Source organism: Bombus huntii, chromosome 15, assembly GCF_024542735.1.
Source record: "Bombus huntii isolate Logan2020A chromosome 15, iyBomHunt1.1, whole genome shotgun sequence".
NCBI lineage: Eukaryota > Metazoa > Arthropoda > Insecta > Hymenoptera > Apidae > Bombus > Bombus huntii.
This window is the reverse complement of record NC_066252.1, coordinates 10,396,158-10,412,484: the sequence shown is the minus strand read 5'-3', so window position 1 is coordinate 10,412,484 and position 16,327 is coordinate 10,396,158. Positions and strand designations below refer to the sequence as shown.

The 16,327-nt window shown below is 36.4% G+C and overlaps 1 protein-coding gene across 3 annotated transcripts in view; it reads right to left on the bottom strand.

Annotated features, from left to right (window-relative positions):
- Positions 1-1,593: 1,593 nt before the first annotated feature.
- Positions 1,594-16,327, bottom strand: part of LOC126874092 (uncharacterized) — a 28,151-nt gene continuing 13,417 nt past the window's right edge. For 2 of the 3 annotated variants that reach the window (XM_050635724.1, XM_050635722.1), the window contains exons 2-8: positions 14,362-14,595; positions 13,988-14,131; positions 13,599-13,782; positions 6,432-6,771; positions 3,799-5,981; positions 2,824-3,057; positions 1,594-2,398 (exon numbers count right to left, since the gene is read on the bottom strand). In XM_050635724.1, the coding sequence (XP_050491681.1) occupies positions 2,057-2,398; positions 2,824-3,057; positions 3,799-5,981; positions 6,432-6,771; positions 13,599-13,782; positions 13,988-14,131; positions 14,362-14,579 (3,645 nt within the window). In that variant the 5' untranslated portion in view covers positions 14,580-14,595 and the 3' untranslated portion in view covers positions 1,594-2,056. Of the gene's footprint in view, positions 2,399-2,823; positions 3,058-3,798; positions 5,982-6,431; positions 6,772-13,598; positions 13,783-13,987; positions 14,132-14,361; positions 16,320-16,327 lie in introns of those variants that run through there. The other variant, XM_050635721.1, reaches the window with a different exon arrangement.

Below are 16,327 nucleotides of genomic sequence, written 5' to 3'. Positions count from 1 at the left end.
GTCGACAGATATTCTGTTCGTTTCTTTGAAATAACGAAGCGCTTGCCTTCGGCCGTTTTATTGTTAACTTCAACGTGTCTCTTATCTTGCTTGATATCCATTTACGACGAGCCTAGTTTTTTTATCATAGACCATTTTTAATAATCTCTTGCAGTTTCTTGCCCTTCTTTTCAATGTTTCGCTAAAGTGCTTTACTTTAATATTTCGTGCAACTTCTTCAAGCTACTTCGTGACTGTACATTTTGTGTTATATTTTCCAACTTTAGCTCATTTGGAATATGATCTTTGAACATAACGATCGATCTATTACGATCAGGCTGCTTACGTGTTTACGCAATCTTATTTCTTTCATAATTAAAGAAGTTCATCTTACTGTGAATATTTTATGTATTGTGTACATTATGTACCTATTTTTTCACATTATATGCATCCTATAGAATTTTGGAATTTTTGAATTTTCCCAAAAATCCACAAATATTCTCAAACTAATGATAACGGTGCTCCTTATGTTCAAATTGGACACGAAAGGCCAACACTTATCCAGTATGTATTGATATATTTTAATACTCATTAACACTTATTAATTGATGTATTAGTTAATTGATAATATTCTCCGAATTATGATATTTCTCCCTTACGATTCGAAAATAATAATAATCGTTCGTGCCACAACACGAACTTAACACTTGCTAACGATTCATCCCGTAAATCACGCAGCGAAATTTCAACTTTCCAAATTTCCTTCTAGAAGCCTGCCGCGAAGTGAGGAACTTTGCACGGAATACTCCCACGTTTCCTGGCCTGTCAGACTGTCGAGAATCTACAGTTAGAAGGAACGTTTCCTCCCACGGAACATCTTTGCCGAGCAATTTCAGAGAACCGTGCAACAAGCTTCGTCCAACAGGGTTTCTTTCCTCTCTACGTTTCGAATGACACCGTTTCTTCGTGTAGTTTCACGCAACCGGCCATTTTTTTATAGACACCAGGCATTTCTTCTCATAGAGGAAGTGGCGGTGACAAGAGCAACTGGCTCGAACCGAGCAAATGAATTTCACGTCTGTGCAGCTAAAGTGAATGAAATTGAGCCTCGAGCTCGTAGTCTCGCCATAGTAGCTAAATGTCAAAGTTCTACCGTTCGAGTATTTCGTTACAAGTTTGACTTAATTGATTTATTATAAGTTTAACAATCTCCATATAAGTATCGCGTAATAAAAACAACGAGTATAACAATTTGCACGTGTATTAGGTTGCAACGTACGAAATTTCCAATTTTCTTCACGATAAGTGTTAGTTTGATTCTAAATCTGACTCTAAATCTTGATTTGTCTCGAGAAATATTTTTACCTTTTTGTAAGTACCATTTTATATGTTGTTCTACAACTAGAAGAACGGAGGAATCTTTCGTTTCTTCTTTTCTTTAATTTGGTGAGGTATAACTTGTTGAACATTGGATACTTCGTACGATGCAATTTAGTAAAAATATTTAAATCTTAATGCTACTTACAAACGTCGTAGAATAGGTGCAATGATTAAATTGGAAATTTAGAGGGATGTTTTAAGCTCGTAATTAATAATTGTTTCATAATAATTTATCTAAATTATCTTTTGGCTCGTTTTGTCAGTAACAGGTTGTTATCGAGCCATTGCAGTTCTTTTTGGGTCTTCCAGATGGTTACGCTATTAGTTGCTCGTCGAATCAAGTACGACATTGCACGAGTATCGCAATTTTTTTCGCGAGCAGTGTATATATACACCGTATATTATATCATACATACAAATATATTAATTGTACGAAAGTTTTAACTTTGGGTGTAGAGTTCAAAATTATAAAAAATCGCAAGGAATTTTTTTTTTTTTGTATAACCAAAATTTTAGCTAGTCTGGCTAAAGACAACGTAGATCTGCAACATGAAAACATTTCTTTTTGATGTGTCGTTTCGTTAAAATTCTCCTGTAGTATTTTTTAAAAACGCATGTGTGTATTTGATTTCTATACAAACAACGAATTATCAACAAGAAATAACAAAAATATCTGGAGCTGTTAAAGAAAATCGACTCAGTGTCCCTTTTTATCAGCCCCATTTCCGCCATCGCCCTTCTTATACGTCCATTTTTTTCCATCATGATGATTTTGCTTCTTCCCATACATATTTTCATGTTCGTAGTGACTATCCTTGCCCTCTTCAACCTTATGACCTTTGTCATCATCGTAATGACCACCTTTCTCGTATTTGCCTTTCTTCCCATGCATTTCTTCGTGGTCGTCTTTATTATGACGACCCTCTTTGTAGTGACCGCCTTTGGACATTTTGTGCTCGTGATAATGTTCGCCGTCGTTTTCCGTGTCACCGTCCTCGTGGAACTCGTCGAAGAACTCGGTGCGTTTCTCGAACTCATCCTGAAATAGAAATTGTAAGATAAAAAAGGAAATTGTAAAATGAAAGGAAATAAGGTAACGTGAAAACAGAAATTGAAGAATTCCAACGACGTGTATTTGGGAATTGTCTATAAAATAAATAAAGGATCGATCGATAATAGAAAATGCTAGTAAAAATATTTTTTCAATTTAAACACTAAATCGCCAAACCTTATTTAGCAAAATCTTCAAATCAAAATAGAATATATAACATAATCCTAAAATTATTTATGACAAATAATTAGAAAATTCTATTTGGGCAAGAAACAATAAAGGCAGAAACGTAGTTTCTGCTTTTTTCACTATTGATCGATCCTTTAATTCTATTTAGATAAAAGTAAATAAAGGCAAAAAATAGTTTCTTCAATTTAATCAAAACAGATCAGTTCACCCCATATGAAACTTACCTTTTTGTGCACAAAGTGTTGTCCCTTGGTATTGTAACCCTTCTGATGTTTCCCATTTTCGTCGAATGCCGCCTTTTTTTCACCTTTCTCGCCCTCATCGTGTTCCTGGTGGTATTCACCCTCCTCTTTATGATCTTTCTTTTCGCCATCCTTCTCGTCGAAATAATTGCTGTGCCGTTCCTTGTCGTGATGACCCTTATCAGCTTTCTCCTCCTCGTGCCAGCTTTTGTAACCCTACGAAAAACAAATTAGACACACGACGATTAACTTCCGTATCAGTGATAGCTTTAACGATGTAGAAACCGTTTAATTAATTTTTTTTCGGAGTTCTTCGATATTCCTATCTTTGAGAACTACGAAGCGCTATTGGTTTTTGTCGCTGTGAATTTGATTACCGAGAATCTGAAAAAGTTGGGAAAATTTTATCGTAAAATTGTCACAGAAAAAGCAAAAAAAAAAAAAAAAATATGAGAACGTAATATACGGATACGGTAGGAGATAATGTACGGATAGGTGTGAAAATATTGTTCGGAATTTTAAACAATCCTCGTTCCTGAGAACTCGCAGGCATTAATAATTTTTATTACAAAGGATATAACGGAATTCGCAGAATTTTGTTACACGTAATCGAATTAGTTGGAAATGCAATAGTATGAACGATACACTATGCGCATCGTTAATTATGAAAATTCTGTGTAATAATTTTTTTTAATTTCGACGATTCAGAACTTTTATAACTCGTAATTTTATGTCGTCTAAAGCGTAGGTATAATTGTTCTTTATAATCGAAATAGTTAGAAACATTCAGCCATTGATATAAAAAAAATTTATTAAATATACTTAAGACTAATCACGTTTTTCCTCCTAATCTCCATCCAACGTGAACTTTCGAAATTTACCAGTGACTGTAAAACGCTAATTACTAATTACGAGTTAAAGCAATTAATAGCCCATCCAATCGCATTGACGTCCTACCTTCTCCCCTTTTTCATCATCGCTCTCACGATGCTCTTGCTTGCGTTCCGTGGCTCCACCCTTCTCAAATTTCCCTTCACCACCCTTTCCACCTGCGTCGCCACTCGCTGCACCCTCTTTTGCACTCTGATGACTCTCGTTATTATGCGAGCCGTCGGTTGCAACATCTTCCTCCACTCTGTCGTCATACTTCTGCGCATATTGACCATAACTGTCTTCGTCCTTCGTAAGTCCATCGTCCTTCGTCCAACCATCTTTTACATCTTTAGATACACGTTCACTATCACGAATATACTCGTCTTCGTCTGTCTTTCTCTGTATTTCATATTTCCCGCCCTTTTTCAAATTCCCGCTTTCGTCGTTTGCAATATTCGTAGCTTCCGCCACACCATCAGAAGCTTCTCTGCTATCCTTCTCATCGTTTTCTTGCGTCTTTGCGTCATTTTGCTTAGGTTGGTTTACCGGTGCCAGAGTGGGCAACGATGCCGGATAGTAAACGTAGTTATTTGAATGTAAATTGGATGCTGTGTAAGGTGATAGAGTGGAGACTATGGGATTTACCGAATAAACAGTAACTGCTGGACTTTTGATGTTTTGATAAGAATTCGATTTCGACGAGATTACCGATGACTCTTCGGAAGATTTACCTAGTTCCGACCCACTGGTGTATCGATTATTACCATTTGTCGGTTCGTTAGTCGAACTTCCATCTTCGGATGAACCATCTTTTTCAGAGAACTTTCTTCGAGGACTTTTATAATGTCCGAGTCTGGCAGCATCGGGTCTAGAAAATTGTCGACGTTCGGTAGAGCTTTCATCTTCGAAAGAACCAGTTCCGTCGGAATATTTTCTTTCAGAATTTTTATGCGTGCGTCTGGAAGCATCAGATTTAGAAGACTCGTGATGGTCAACAGAGGCCTCGTCTTCCAACGAGTCATCTCTCTCAAAGATTTGGGAATTCTTATAAGGACCGTGTCTATCAGCATCAGATTTAGAATGATCGGTAGAACTTTCATCTTCGAAAGAACCATCTCTGTCGGAATATTTGCTTTCAGAATTTTTATGTTTCTGTTTGGAAGCATCAGATTTAGAAGATTCGCGATGATCGACAGAGGCCTCGTCTTCCAACGAGTCATTTCTCGCTAAGATTTGGGAATTCTTATGACTATGCCTACCGGATTCAGAATGATCGGTAGAACTTTTATCTTCGAAAGAACCATTTTCTTCGGAGATCTGAGAATCCTCGTAAGGAACACCGACTCTATTGGCATCAGATTTCAAAGATTTTCGAAGATCAGTAGACAGAGAACCATCTTTCACGTTCACTCGGATCGTCGAACTGCTTTTACTATCTTTCCTTTCGTGCGATTTCTTATTTAATCCAGGCAAAGAATTTCTGTAACCACTCGAGTGGCCACTATCTATCTTCGCAGTATTTCGATGAATATTTCTATCGTCGATGCTTCGGATCTCGTCAGAGGCTATTCCTTTACCATTTATTTTCTCCAAATTGTCTTCCTGGCTTTCTTTAGAGTATCTGTTTATGGAAAATGGTCTTGGTGCAATATCATACTTGGGTAACTTGGCTTGCAAACTTAATCTCCTCGATTTATTCTTATTTTCGTTCGTTGCCGATTCTCGAGCCTTCAGGAATTCTTTAGGATAATTTTCGGTATTTTCAGTGAAGCTGGATGATTCTGCTTGTTGTGCAGGTTTACTCGTCACTCGTTTGCGACTTTTCTTCCGTCTACTAACTTTTGCCGGATAAGAATCGTTGCCGGAAGGTGTTGTAGTAATTACGGAGTCTGTGTAGTAATTTTTCTGTGGGGCAGCGGCCAACGTATGAGGGTTGTACAAAGGAGTAGCGATCTTTTGGTTAGGTACATTTTCGACGTTCGTTTCGTCCTTTGGTGTAGTTGATCGAAGAGTTTGCGGGGAACGAGTTCTAGAATACTTTCCTTTGATTGCTTTCGAGACTGTGACTCGGTATATGTGCTCTGGGTCTCGAGATTTTGATTTTGAATCGATCTTAAGCGGTTTCTGGCTGCCTTGGTCGGGTCTGGAATAGTATTGCGGTATTGTTACGAGTTTCTTGGGATGGTCGGTTCGTGGTACTTCGTAGTATGTGTTCGTAACGTCCGGAGTTGCTGGACTCGCGCTTTCGCGGCTGGCAACTATGGTATCTGAAAAATAAATAGTTTGCTTTTCGGAAATGACATTTAAGGTTAAAGAAAGTTGAACGAATCTTTCAATGGAAGAAAAATTTTCTATCTTTTGACTTTTCCAATTTGTCGAATGAATCAACAAGCGAATTTTTCGATATAAATAAAAATTTATTCTTTCAAGTAAAATTTATAATTTCAATATAAAATATATAAAATAAATAAAAGTAAACTTGTTATATATTTTTCCCCTGGCGTCCTCGTTCGAAGTTATTCCTTTTATTGAGAATTTGAAGTTTCAATGAAAATGTATTTCTACTTAGATAAGTGTATTTGCATGCGCAGACGCATACATAATTTTTAAATATAATTATTACCGATTACAAACATAAAACTCTTTTAAAAAAGTAAGGATACGAAAGTAATATCTTGTACTACAATTCGTTTAAATTTACTTTTCAGTTTACTTACCAGGGTTGATGTTATAAGAGTCCACAATTTTCCTTTTCCCTATCTTACTAATTTTCTGCGGTTCGTATTCAACGACAGACAGAACATGCTTTAAATTTTCCAAGCCTTTTACATCACCAGCGTTTACCAACGCTATTCTCGATCGATCCACTCGTTCATCCAACCTGCCTTTAACGCTATTTTTCTCGGGAATCACATTTTGGCTCTCTGCTAACGATAAAATCTCGTCGTTGATTTTTGTAGCATTATGAAGATCGAAAAGTGCCGTTTGTCTTGGGTTCAAAGGGATTACTCTCCTTATTCTGGTGATGTTCGCATTTAGTATCGACGATCTTGTGCCCTGTGAAAGATACATTTCGTAATTGAAAGGATTTGCAACCGAGAAAATCGATTGTGTCTGGTTACGGTTGAAGCATGATGCTACTTCTTTGTGTGAAACTTTTTAGTATAATCTTACGAGACAGTTACTTGTTACGTAACGAATAAAATATATGGATGTAATACCGAGCACGAGAAAGTGAATATTTTTCTCGTTTTTTCATCTAGAAAGTTTGACAACTTTTTCGAACGAAAATTTCTACAAAGCGTGAACGAGTGGCTATCTGAATTTATATTTTATCAATTTTATCAATCGCAATGTTGCAATATTAATTATTATAATGCACAGATAAAGTGTATTTGTTAGTTTACGCGTAGTCGTATTTATGCGTCGCTCAGTTTCTATAACGAGTTGCAATCCCATGCAGGAATAAAGGAAAAAAGGTCCAATTAAAATTACGCGTTCTAACTTGCAACTCGTCAGTTTCTGTACATTTCCACGCATCATGCGTTCGTTCTCTGTTATAATAATTAGGATATACTAAAGAATATACGTATGTACAGTATACAGAAAAGTTCGTAAGATGGATAAACGTAAAAAACGTGAAAATTCAAATACATTCAAATAAATTAAAATTATACCTTCGAAAGCTTTAACGAGGCTCTAACAGATAAATCGTATGCATTTATTCGCTCGAGTTTATACTACGATGTTTCGAAAAACGTTCATTGCTTAAAACTTCTCCAAACAATTTTAAATTGAATTCGCATTCCTCGCTCAATTTCACCTACACTGACGTATATGCTTCAAACCCACGAAAAACCCCTAGGAGCCTTCAAAATAAGTAATCGTCGTACTGAAATTGACGTAAAATATTTTTCTTTGTTTCTAATACTTATACTACACAACCGTTTTGTACAATTTATATTTCACTTGTGTCGTTTAAAATGTTAATTATCCATCGATTCTAAGATTCACCCCAATTAAAAACACAAACTATACGTATATTTAACAGCCTAGAAAAATTGTCGACTATTTTTGATCATTTAACTATTTTGGGAATAGAGTTCGAGTTTTTAAACTATTATTTATAATATCGGTGAACTTTACCAGGCAAAACAGCAAAAGCAGCAGGACGACTGCCGATAACACGCGGGCTCCCATGTCTCGTTGGCCACAGAACGTAAACTGAGCTGCAATTCTACCTGGTCCAGGCAATTATATCGGGTGATTTCTCACCACAGAAAACCATTCGCGAATGATATGACAATTTCACACCGATTAGAAGTGTCGATTTACCCGATCGAGCCAGCAAACCTGACTCCTTGTCGATCGAATCTTTCAGCTTCCTCCTTTCTCCGTTTATAAAGTTGCACAAGATGGTCGCTCGGCCGAATCGTGCTAAACATCTCAAAGTTTCCATCTCTTATTCGACGATATTGCACAAATCTTTGCCCTCGTTCTTCCTTTTTCAGCGTTTTTATCTAAAGTTCATCGTATTCCCAGTAATAATTTTTCTTTTGGAAACTTCCTTTATTCTTTTTTTTTATTTTTAGTTGGTCGTTCGCTAGTTGGATTTTGCTCAATTAAAACAAGTAAAATCCTCGCCAACTGTTAATTACCGGAATAATCGTAACGTGACATGCTCCTGGTTCTCGTTTGCCAGTGAAAATACAGGGAAAATCGTATTTTTAGTTTTGTTGCTTGCAGCTGGCGGTTCGTGAAAGTGGTTTAATTGCACTGTGTACGAGAATCCGATGAAATACTTTTTTCGCTTGTCACGACATTTCGTTGCAGGATTATTACACGTGATTTTTGTTCAACGTTTTGTTCCAGAGACATGGGACAGTTATCGTACGGCATTTCTGTTACGTGTAGCTTAAAACAGAGAAAGAAACTGTTTACGGTCTTCTGGTTTTTCATGACTTAGAAACGGAGCATAGTTTTTTACATTATAATTACACGTACATACGCGATATAAATATTATATTCAAACGCTTAATAACGTGTGTGAAACAGTTACATCGAATATTTGTCTGAAACTTTCTTCCAGATCGAAAGAAAAATCTTGCAGCCTCGTCTTTCAATAGAAGCTAGGAATTTTGTAACGATTAATGAAGTAACCATCGCTGTTGCGGTAAATCGATCGCTACTTTGCAATCACCTGTGACGAATTTATGTTCGTCGTGCCGCACGGTTTCGTTAAAACTCTGCCAACGTATTATATACACGATATCGTTATGATTTGCGCTGCGTAAATGTATACGTATCGAGATTAATTATGCACAACCGTCGTCGACGAGTTGAGCGATGCGATTACCGATCACGCGATTCATTTCAATCGAGTTATCACTTCCAATCGTCCGTAACAATTATCCGAAACAAATTATTTATTAATTCAAATTACGCGACGAATTACCTTTCTGCGTGTGCTCGTTCCTATAATTAAAATCATACTTCGCTTCGATTACGTCAAATTTTCATGTCAATAATCAATATGCAAGCAAAATTGCTTACGAAACCGAAAATCAAAATTTTTATCGATTTACTGTGTAATAGTTAGACAAATTGACAAACGTTATGCGCAATGTAACTATATGTACAGCAATGTTCGCGTAAGCCAACACTCTTCAAGACAGAGTAACTTTTCTAAAATTCGATCAACAGGCCCTACTTTTTTTTTTAACAGTTAGAGAATCAGTTTACTAGATGTCGTGTAAAGAAATGTTGAAACAATTGCAGTTGGTTCTTCGTTATATTACCATATTACAGAAATAAATATTTATATCATAATAATTACATGTTAATTAATAACGACGTAAAAAAGACGAGAATAATAATTACACGATAATATCATTTTTATCGCACAATATCGAACGAGCAAGCAGTAAGTAGAATAGGAAAAGAAGAGAAAAGAGAACCTCAAACATTTTATACGAAGTTACACCCACCAATACGTCCAACATATTTCTCTTCGGCATATGTACATCTCCAAGTATGTTCTATTTACCAAACTCTCTAGAACTTCCATCGTATTCCACACCCTCTCGAAAAGCCGCCCTTGACGTCCATCCAGACGCACTTGGAAATGCACTTTAGACTTTCATTTTCGTGCGTGACACGGTCACGCTTTAAAGTTTCGTAGCGAAACAGCCGTTTCCCATTCCATCTGCTTTCATTCTCCGATGAAAGTGTTTCGGGGTTGCGAAGACACGCTTCGCGTGGGCAGCGAAAATAGAAAGACAGGAAAAAAGAAAAGGTTCCAGGATTACTTGTTACGTTTAATTCGCCCGTTAGTGGCAAGACGAAGATCGACGAAGGGCTGCGTCGGAGCTTCTGACGTTGTTCCTCCCACGAGCGCCGCCCGTACGCTTGCAAAACTGTGTTCGTTAACTGTCCAGAGGGGCAATCTTCGGCTCATCTTGGGGAATTTATTCGATTCATGGAAAACGACTGGCCTCGTTCAACGCTATCGCTTCGAGTCCGTCTTGAAATTACCATTCGATCCGACCATCTTCTTGTCCTTGCAGCGTGGTATTTAAGGAACGGCATCGCGGCATTTTTCTGTTTTTATTTCGTGCTCGGCCGTGGCTGAGAAACAACGTCGCAACACGAAGAGAAAACTATGAAAAAGAATGGAGAGAAAGTGCAATTTAGTTTCAATCATAATCGGATCGGTTGGAACGATATTTTTTTGAAGAAAAAGAAGAAAGTGCGTGTTATCACTGAAATTTTGTAAGTGAATGAGCGAATCGAAAATGATAAATAGTACTTTTATAGCGCTCCTATAACGTTTCAGTAATAAATTGATGAAAAATGGCAGAGGAAGTCATTTTAACAGGTCACGCGCTCTGTCTGACTTTGAACGACCCTTTTCCCTTCGCATTTCCACGTTATTTCTCTGGCGCTTTACTCGCGTGAATTAACGACAACTTTACTTCGTTATATTCAAGCAGTGCGCAAACAGAGTTGTCAAAATACTTAGAAAAAATTATCCAAGAGGTTTGAACGTTTTTACCAATTTCTAAAATAAACAGAGATTTTACAACTTCGAAAAACGTCCATCCGTCTGTCGGGCTAATATTACATTGCTGTTTTATAGGTAGAAATTTTCTTATGCGACAAAAAATCTTTAAGTGCTTTATTAACAAGTTTTAACAGAGTTACGGAACGTGAAGGCCACACAGTACCAATGTTTTTATTTCGTATTTATCGTATTATTAAATTTCGTCGCCATTCTGTCCAAATTCGTTACGATTAATTCCATTATAATTACGCTAATATATTGTGATATACAAAAAAAAAAAAAAGAAAAATAATATTTACCGACATATCGCTCATATCTCATATTTTTGTTGCAGCTTCTTAATATTATCGAGACATTCACGTGCCAAAAGTGATTAAACGCTTGATCGATGCTTATCTTGTGTAATTTCATCAACTTTCTTCTACTTTTCGTTTTGTTACCAATTTGACAAATAAACAGCTGGATCGTTAATTTTCACGGCGTTAGAAGAAATTAATTTATGAGAAAAATACGATAAGGATTGCCTGAAATGAACCAGAAAATCATTTTCGGGCACACTGATTAACTGCTGAATTCGTGAATCAACGTTGTATCTCACGGAAGAGTTTGATAAGCGGACGCGTCTGGCTTCCTGTCGCGAGAACAATCGCGGTATCTCGAGTCGATACTACGGTCGTATTCATTCAACAGCGCGACAATGAAGCGCTTTAGCGGACCGTGGCCAATTTCACGCCAAGATTTTCACTTTTCACGCCGGAATAATCGTCGCGAGAGATCGGGAGAGAACGAATTCTCGCTTGATCGGCCAACGCGACTTTCTGACTTGTTCTACTCGCGTCCAGATGTTTCGCTATATATAACTGATCGATCTTGGATCGATCTTGGTCGAAAAACTCTTTTACGATCCTTGCAACTTTGCGATGTAGATTCATAATTCTCTGAGGAAAGAATGCCAGTTTTCAGGCGACGAAATATGAAATTTAATTTACAAAAATGAACATAATGACATTGAAAAGTAGAATATTCCCCTTAATCCCCTTGCATCTCATTTCCTTGCAAATATATTATACGAGAATTCCCCTCGACAATAATCTCGGTAATTCTAATTTCACAATTCAATTTTCGAAATGTGACAGCAACATAGCCTTCTTGTTGGAATAACGAACTCTAAGAATCCTTTGAGATAAAACTGCTAAATATGTATAAATATCCAACTGGACGATCGAAATATCGCAAAACGTTGGAGTGCGCAGAGAGATATATTTTGCACCATACTATCAACATGGATAATCCAGAATTATTATTATTTGGTTTCAAGCGTATCCCATTAAAGCTCATAAAGGATTTACAAAAGTTACTTCCTCATCCCTTGCTTGTCGTACAATTTCATGTACAAAAAGTGATGCGGATTTCTGTAGCAGGTTCCATGTATTATCATTCAAAATATTCATATTCAATGTCATATATCACGTATTAAATATATCCAAAGAAACGTATCGGTAAACAAAGACAGACAAAGGAGTCAAGGTTCGATAAAAAATGACTTAACAATTATAATAATAATTTTTATGCACTTGTAGAAAATTTAAAAGCGTATATCATAAATATGGGAAAATATATAACATATCCAAGGTATAATACTCGGTATGTAAAACATATCTTTGCATAGATTCTACTTTTTCTAGTTGCATTTATAAAAATACCAATTTACATTAATTTTCGTAATTTAGCCATAATATTATGTTTGTTACTGTATAACGATATATAATTTGATTTGAAATGTTTAGACTCTCGTCGTAAGTACGAAAATAGATTTCTTCAAAAAGGAATTGTTCATTTTTGCTACAAGTTTGTAAATATTTATGTAATAAGCTAGAGCAATAAAGAAGCTACGTTTTTGGTATATTTTTCTAACTGTTCTTCTAAAATTTAATGAAATTTTATAAACATCCAATGGAATTTAATTAAATCCGGTAAAATTCAGTGGGCAAAATTCAACCTTTGCTTTGACAGCCGAATTTTTTTAATAAAGATAGTTTCTTGACGCCTGTTCGTATATATTTAACGAACTTTACTAAAAAGAGATTAACTGACATTTGCATAGGCGATAAAGTTTTGTAATTTTTCGAATAAAGATCTCGTTCATAAACAGCACAGTCTTGCTTTCTACAGAACTTGCACTCGTTACTGCTGTCACCTCGAACAGTCGACGAATATACACGATTCCACACACCTGCCTCGCTATTTACGCGCCTGCATTCTGTTTCTACGTTCGACTACTTCCTCCGAATGTTCTTATGCATTTGCATTAGAGTTCCGAGAACGATGACATGTTGGTTCCCTTGAAAATTTCATCACGGCGAAAGTGCACAGTGAATCGATAAACTTCGGTTCGGATTAAGGGCTAAAGCTACTTAATATTTCATACGTACAAATTGCGACTTTATTATGATTTCTATGCGTATCTTTTATACGCTGTGATCTTTAATTTGATCGATTTTTAACGATGAATATTTTGTTGCGCTACTGATTTTTCAATTTCACTAATTTGTTTGAAGATCGTTTAATATTTTACCGAATAATTATCTATAATGATTTCTACGTCTAAGGATGTATAATGTATGTATAACGTACCATAATCTTCAATTCTGTTTCCTCTAAATTCCATACTACGGATTAAGAGTTTTCTAAATTGTCATACGTTAATCATTTAAATATTTTTTAACGAATCTTCGAGTCGTTTTAAAACGCGGATACTCGCTGTCATGACTAGCTGAAGAGTTAATCTTTCGAAGCATAAATTCGTATTTAGAAAACATACTTTATCTCTTGAGAATTTAATGACCGCTGCTGGCGAACCATTTCTTCCCTGATTCGTGTCCTCCCTTCTTTCCATATTTCTTATCGTGTTGATGATGACTATCGTGGCCTTCAGCGAGCTTGCGACCCTTCTGTTTACGATGGTGATGACCCTCCTCGTGATTCTTCTTTTTACCATGCCGATGCTGATAGATATATCAATTAATATCAAATTTGACAAGTTTAGAAACGTTTGAACGTTTAGAAATCATGTAACAATTTCTTACCATTTGGACAAATTAAAACTGATCCACGAACAAATCAAATAAATAAATGATAAATTTTTCAGGAAAGGAACCAATTAATTTCTACATGTAAAAAGTTGCACAAGAAATTATCATTTTAACAAACCTCGCGACGAGCAGAGTCCGTATGTCCTTTCTTCTCGTGTCCACCCTTCTTGCCTTCGTGTTCGTGGTGGTACCCTCCATGTTTCTCGTGTTCCCCATCCTCGTGATACTCGTCGTAAAAATCGTGCTTCTTCTCATACTCGTCCTACAACACTCGTCTCGTATCATAATTTCTTAATAAAACTCTTTGTGTTTAGAGAATTACATGTTTCTTAAGATATCCACGTAGCGACTTCAGAAACTTTTATCCACCCTATGTATAGTTTCTTACTTGAAAAGTTTACTGGAAAATCGTAGAGGAATTTCCATCGAAAATTTGTCGGATTAATTAAACGGAGATTGAAGTACGTAATTTGTTATTTTTGAAATAAAAACCTTCTTAGAAATACTGTGCTCTCCTTTGGTGCTGTAGCCTTTTTGGTGTTTGCCCTCCTCGTCGAATTTCGCAGTTTTCTCGCCTTCTTCGCCATGGTGACTCTCGTCGTAATGATCCATCTCCTCGTGTTCCTTTTCCTCTTTCCCCTTTTTCTCGTCGTACTTTTGCTTGTGGCCCTCGTTGTCATGGTGGCCCTTCTCACCCTTGTCGAACTCATGGAAGACCTTGTAACCCTGTTTTCAAGCATTCGTGATCGATGAAACAGGCATTCGCGTTATAAAAATACGATCGTACAACAAATACGGGCAAAATGCCATACAGCTACAGAAATTGCTACAAACTGCGGATTTCCATGCGTTCATAGGAGATTTGAAAACGCAAAATTGCATGGAATGCACGTAATATGGAAAAACTATACAAAATATCCAAAGTACTTCCTATAAAATATAAGACAACTGTATTCTACCAAGGGTCTACTCGGTCGATCGTACTCTTAAAAGATACGAATTTTCATAAAAATCCACGGTCTACTCGCCGCTATAAATATCACAGAAAAGAATCGGAAAACACCGACGTTATAATTCATAAAAGAGACTGGTTTGGAAGAAGTCAAAGAATTTTCTCCGAATGGCCATATTGAAAAGAATTTTTTGGACGAGTAACGAGTCCGTTGACGAATTAATTGTCTCGTGGTCAGCGGCCCATGAAACGAGCGCGAGAAGCAATATCGAAGGGTGCGTGTACCGGACAAAGGGGCGAAAATACCGTCTCGTCGTTACGAAGAATTTCCCGGTGAAGAAAGAAGCGTCGTTCGGTCTCTGCAAAGATGTCGTTCGCGCAACGACGACCGTATAATAAATAATCCCTTAAGAACACCGGGTGGACACTAATATTACGGGCGATAAAAAGGGAAGAGAGTCTTGGACGTCGACGATGACGAGTACGGCTGCAGGAGAAGAGGAGTGTTGCATGCTCCCAAGGAAATTTGTTACAGCTGTGATATTGCAGCCAGATTATCAATTAGCGCCGAAATATTACGGTTTGCCGAGTTTATGATGAAATTACGATGATATTGGGCGTATTTGAGAAATTTGGAGAGAAATTTAAGGAGATTGAAAAATAATGTATTTACACTGTTGTTCGCAAGTGTATGGATTTTTTGATTAACATTAACGCGTAAATTAACGAGAAGTTGATATTGTAATATAATTGATATTGAATTATAAAATTCAATCGTTTATCGAAGATATTGATATTGAGAGTTGTTATTGGAAGTCTTCCCTGTAGTATCGAAGCATTTTACGAGTATTCTTTTATAATTCGCAATAAAGTATTTTTTTTATGTATTAATAATCATTCTTGAGAAAAGATATCGAAGAAATAATGGATCTTGTTACTGCATCTTTATGACCTTTATCGTAACGTTAAACCATTTCAACGAGCATTCTTTTATCATTTTCTACTTTAAATGCATTGTTCGTGTGTTAATTTATTTCCTCTGGCTTTTTCAGCGAGCGATAAAATTAATTCATCAATAACGATTTGTATAAAAACTGCGAAAGCTTCTACGAAATCGTTCGATAAATGTAAAAGGAATATTCTCATCCCGTTATTACACTGCGGACATTTATGCGTTTTTGACAAGTGTAAATATGCAAAAATCTGGAAAAAAATGTACAAATGCAAAAATATATGAAATATCGAAAGTAAAGCGCGTATTATCAAACTTAAAAAATAAAATACACACTTTATTTATCTGCATCTATGAAGATATGAATTTGCATAAATATCTGCAATTTATTTAACGTAAAAACAATCCAAAATAAAACGTCACGCTTAAAACATCGTGTTTTCTACTTTTTTCTTTTATCCTTCTTTTAATGAAACACGTTGGTAAGAATTTTTACGAACGTGCATTTCGTAGAAACTGTTGAACAATTTTGCACGAGAAATTCGTTCGAACAA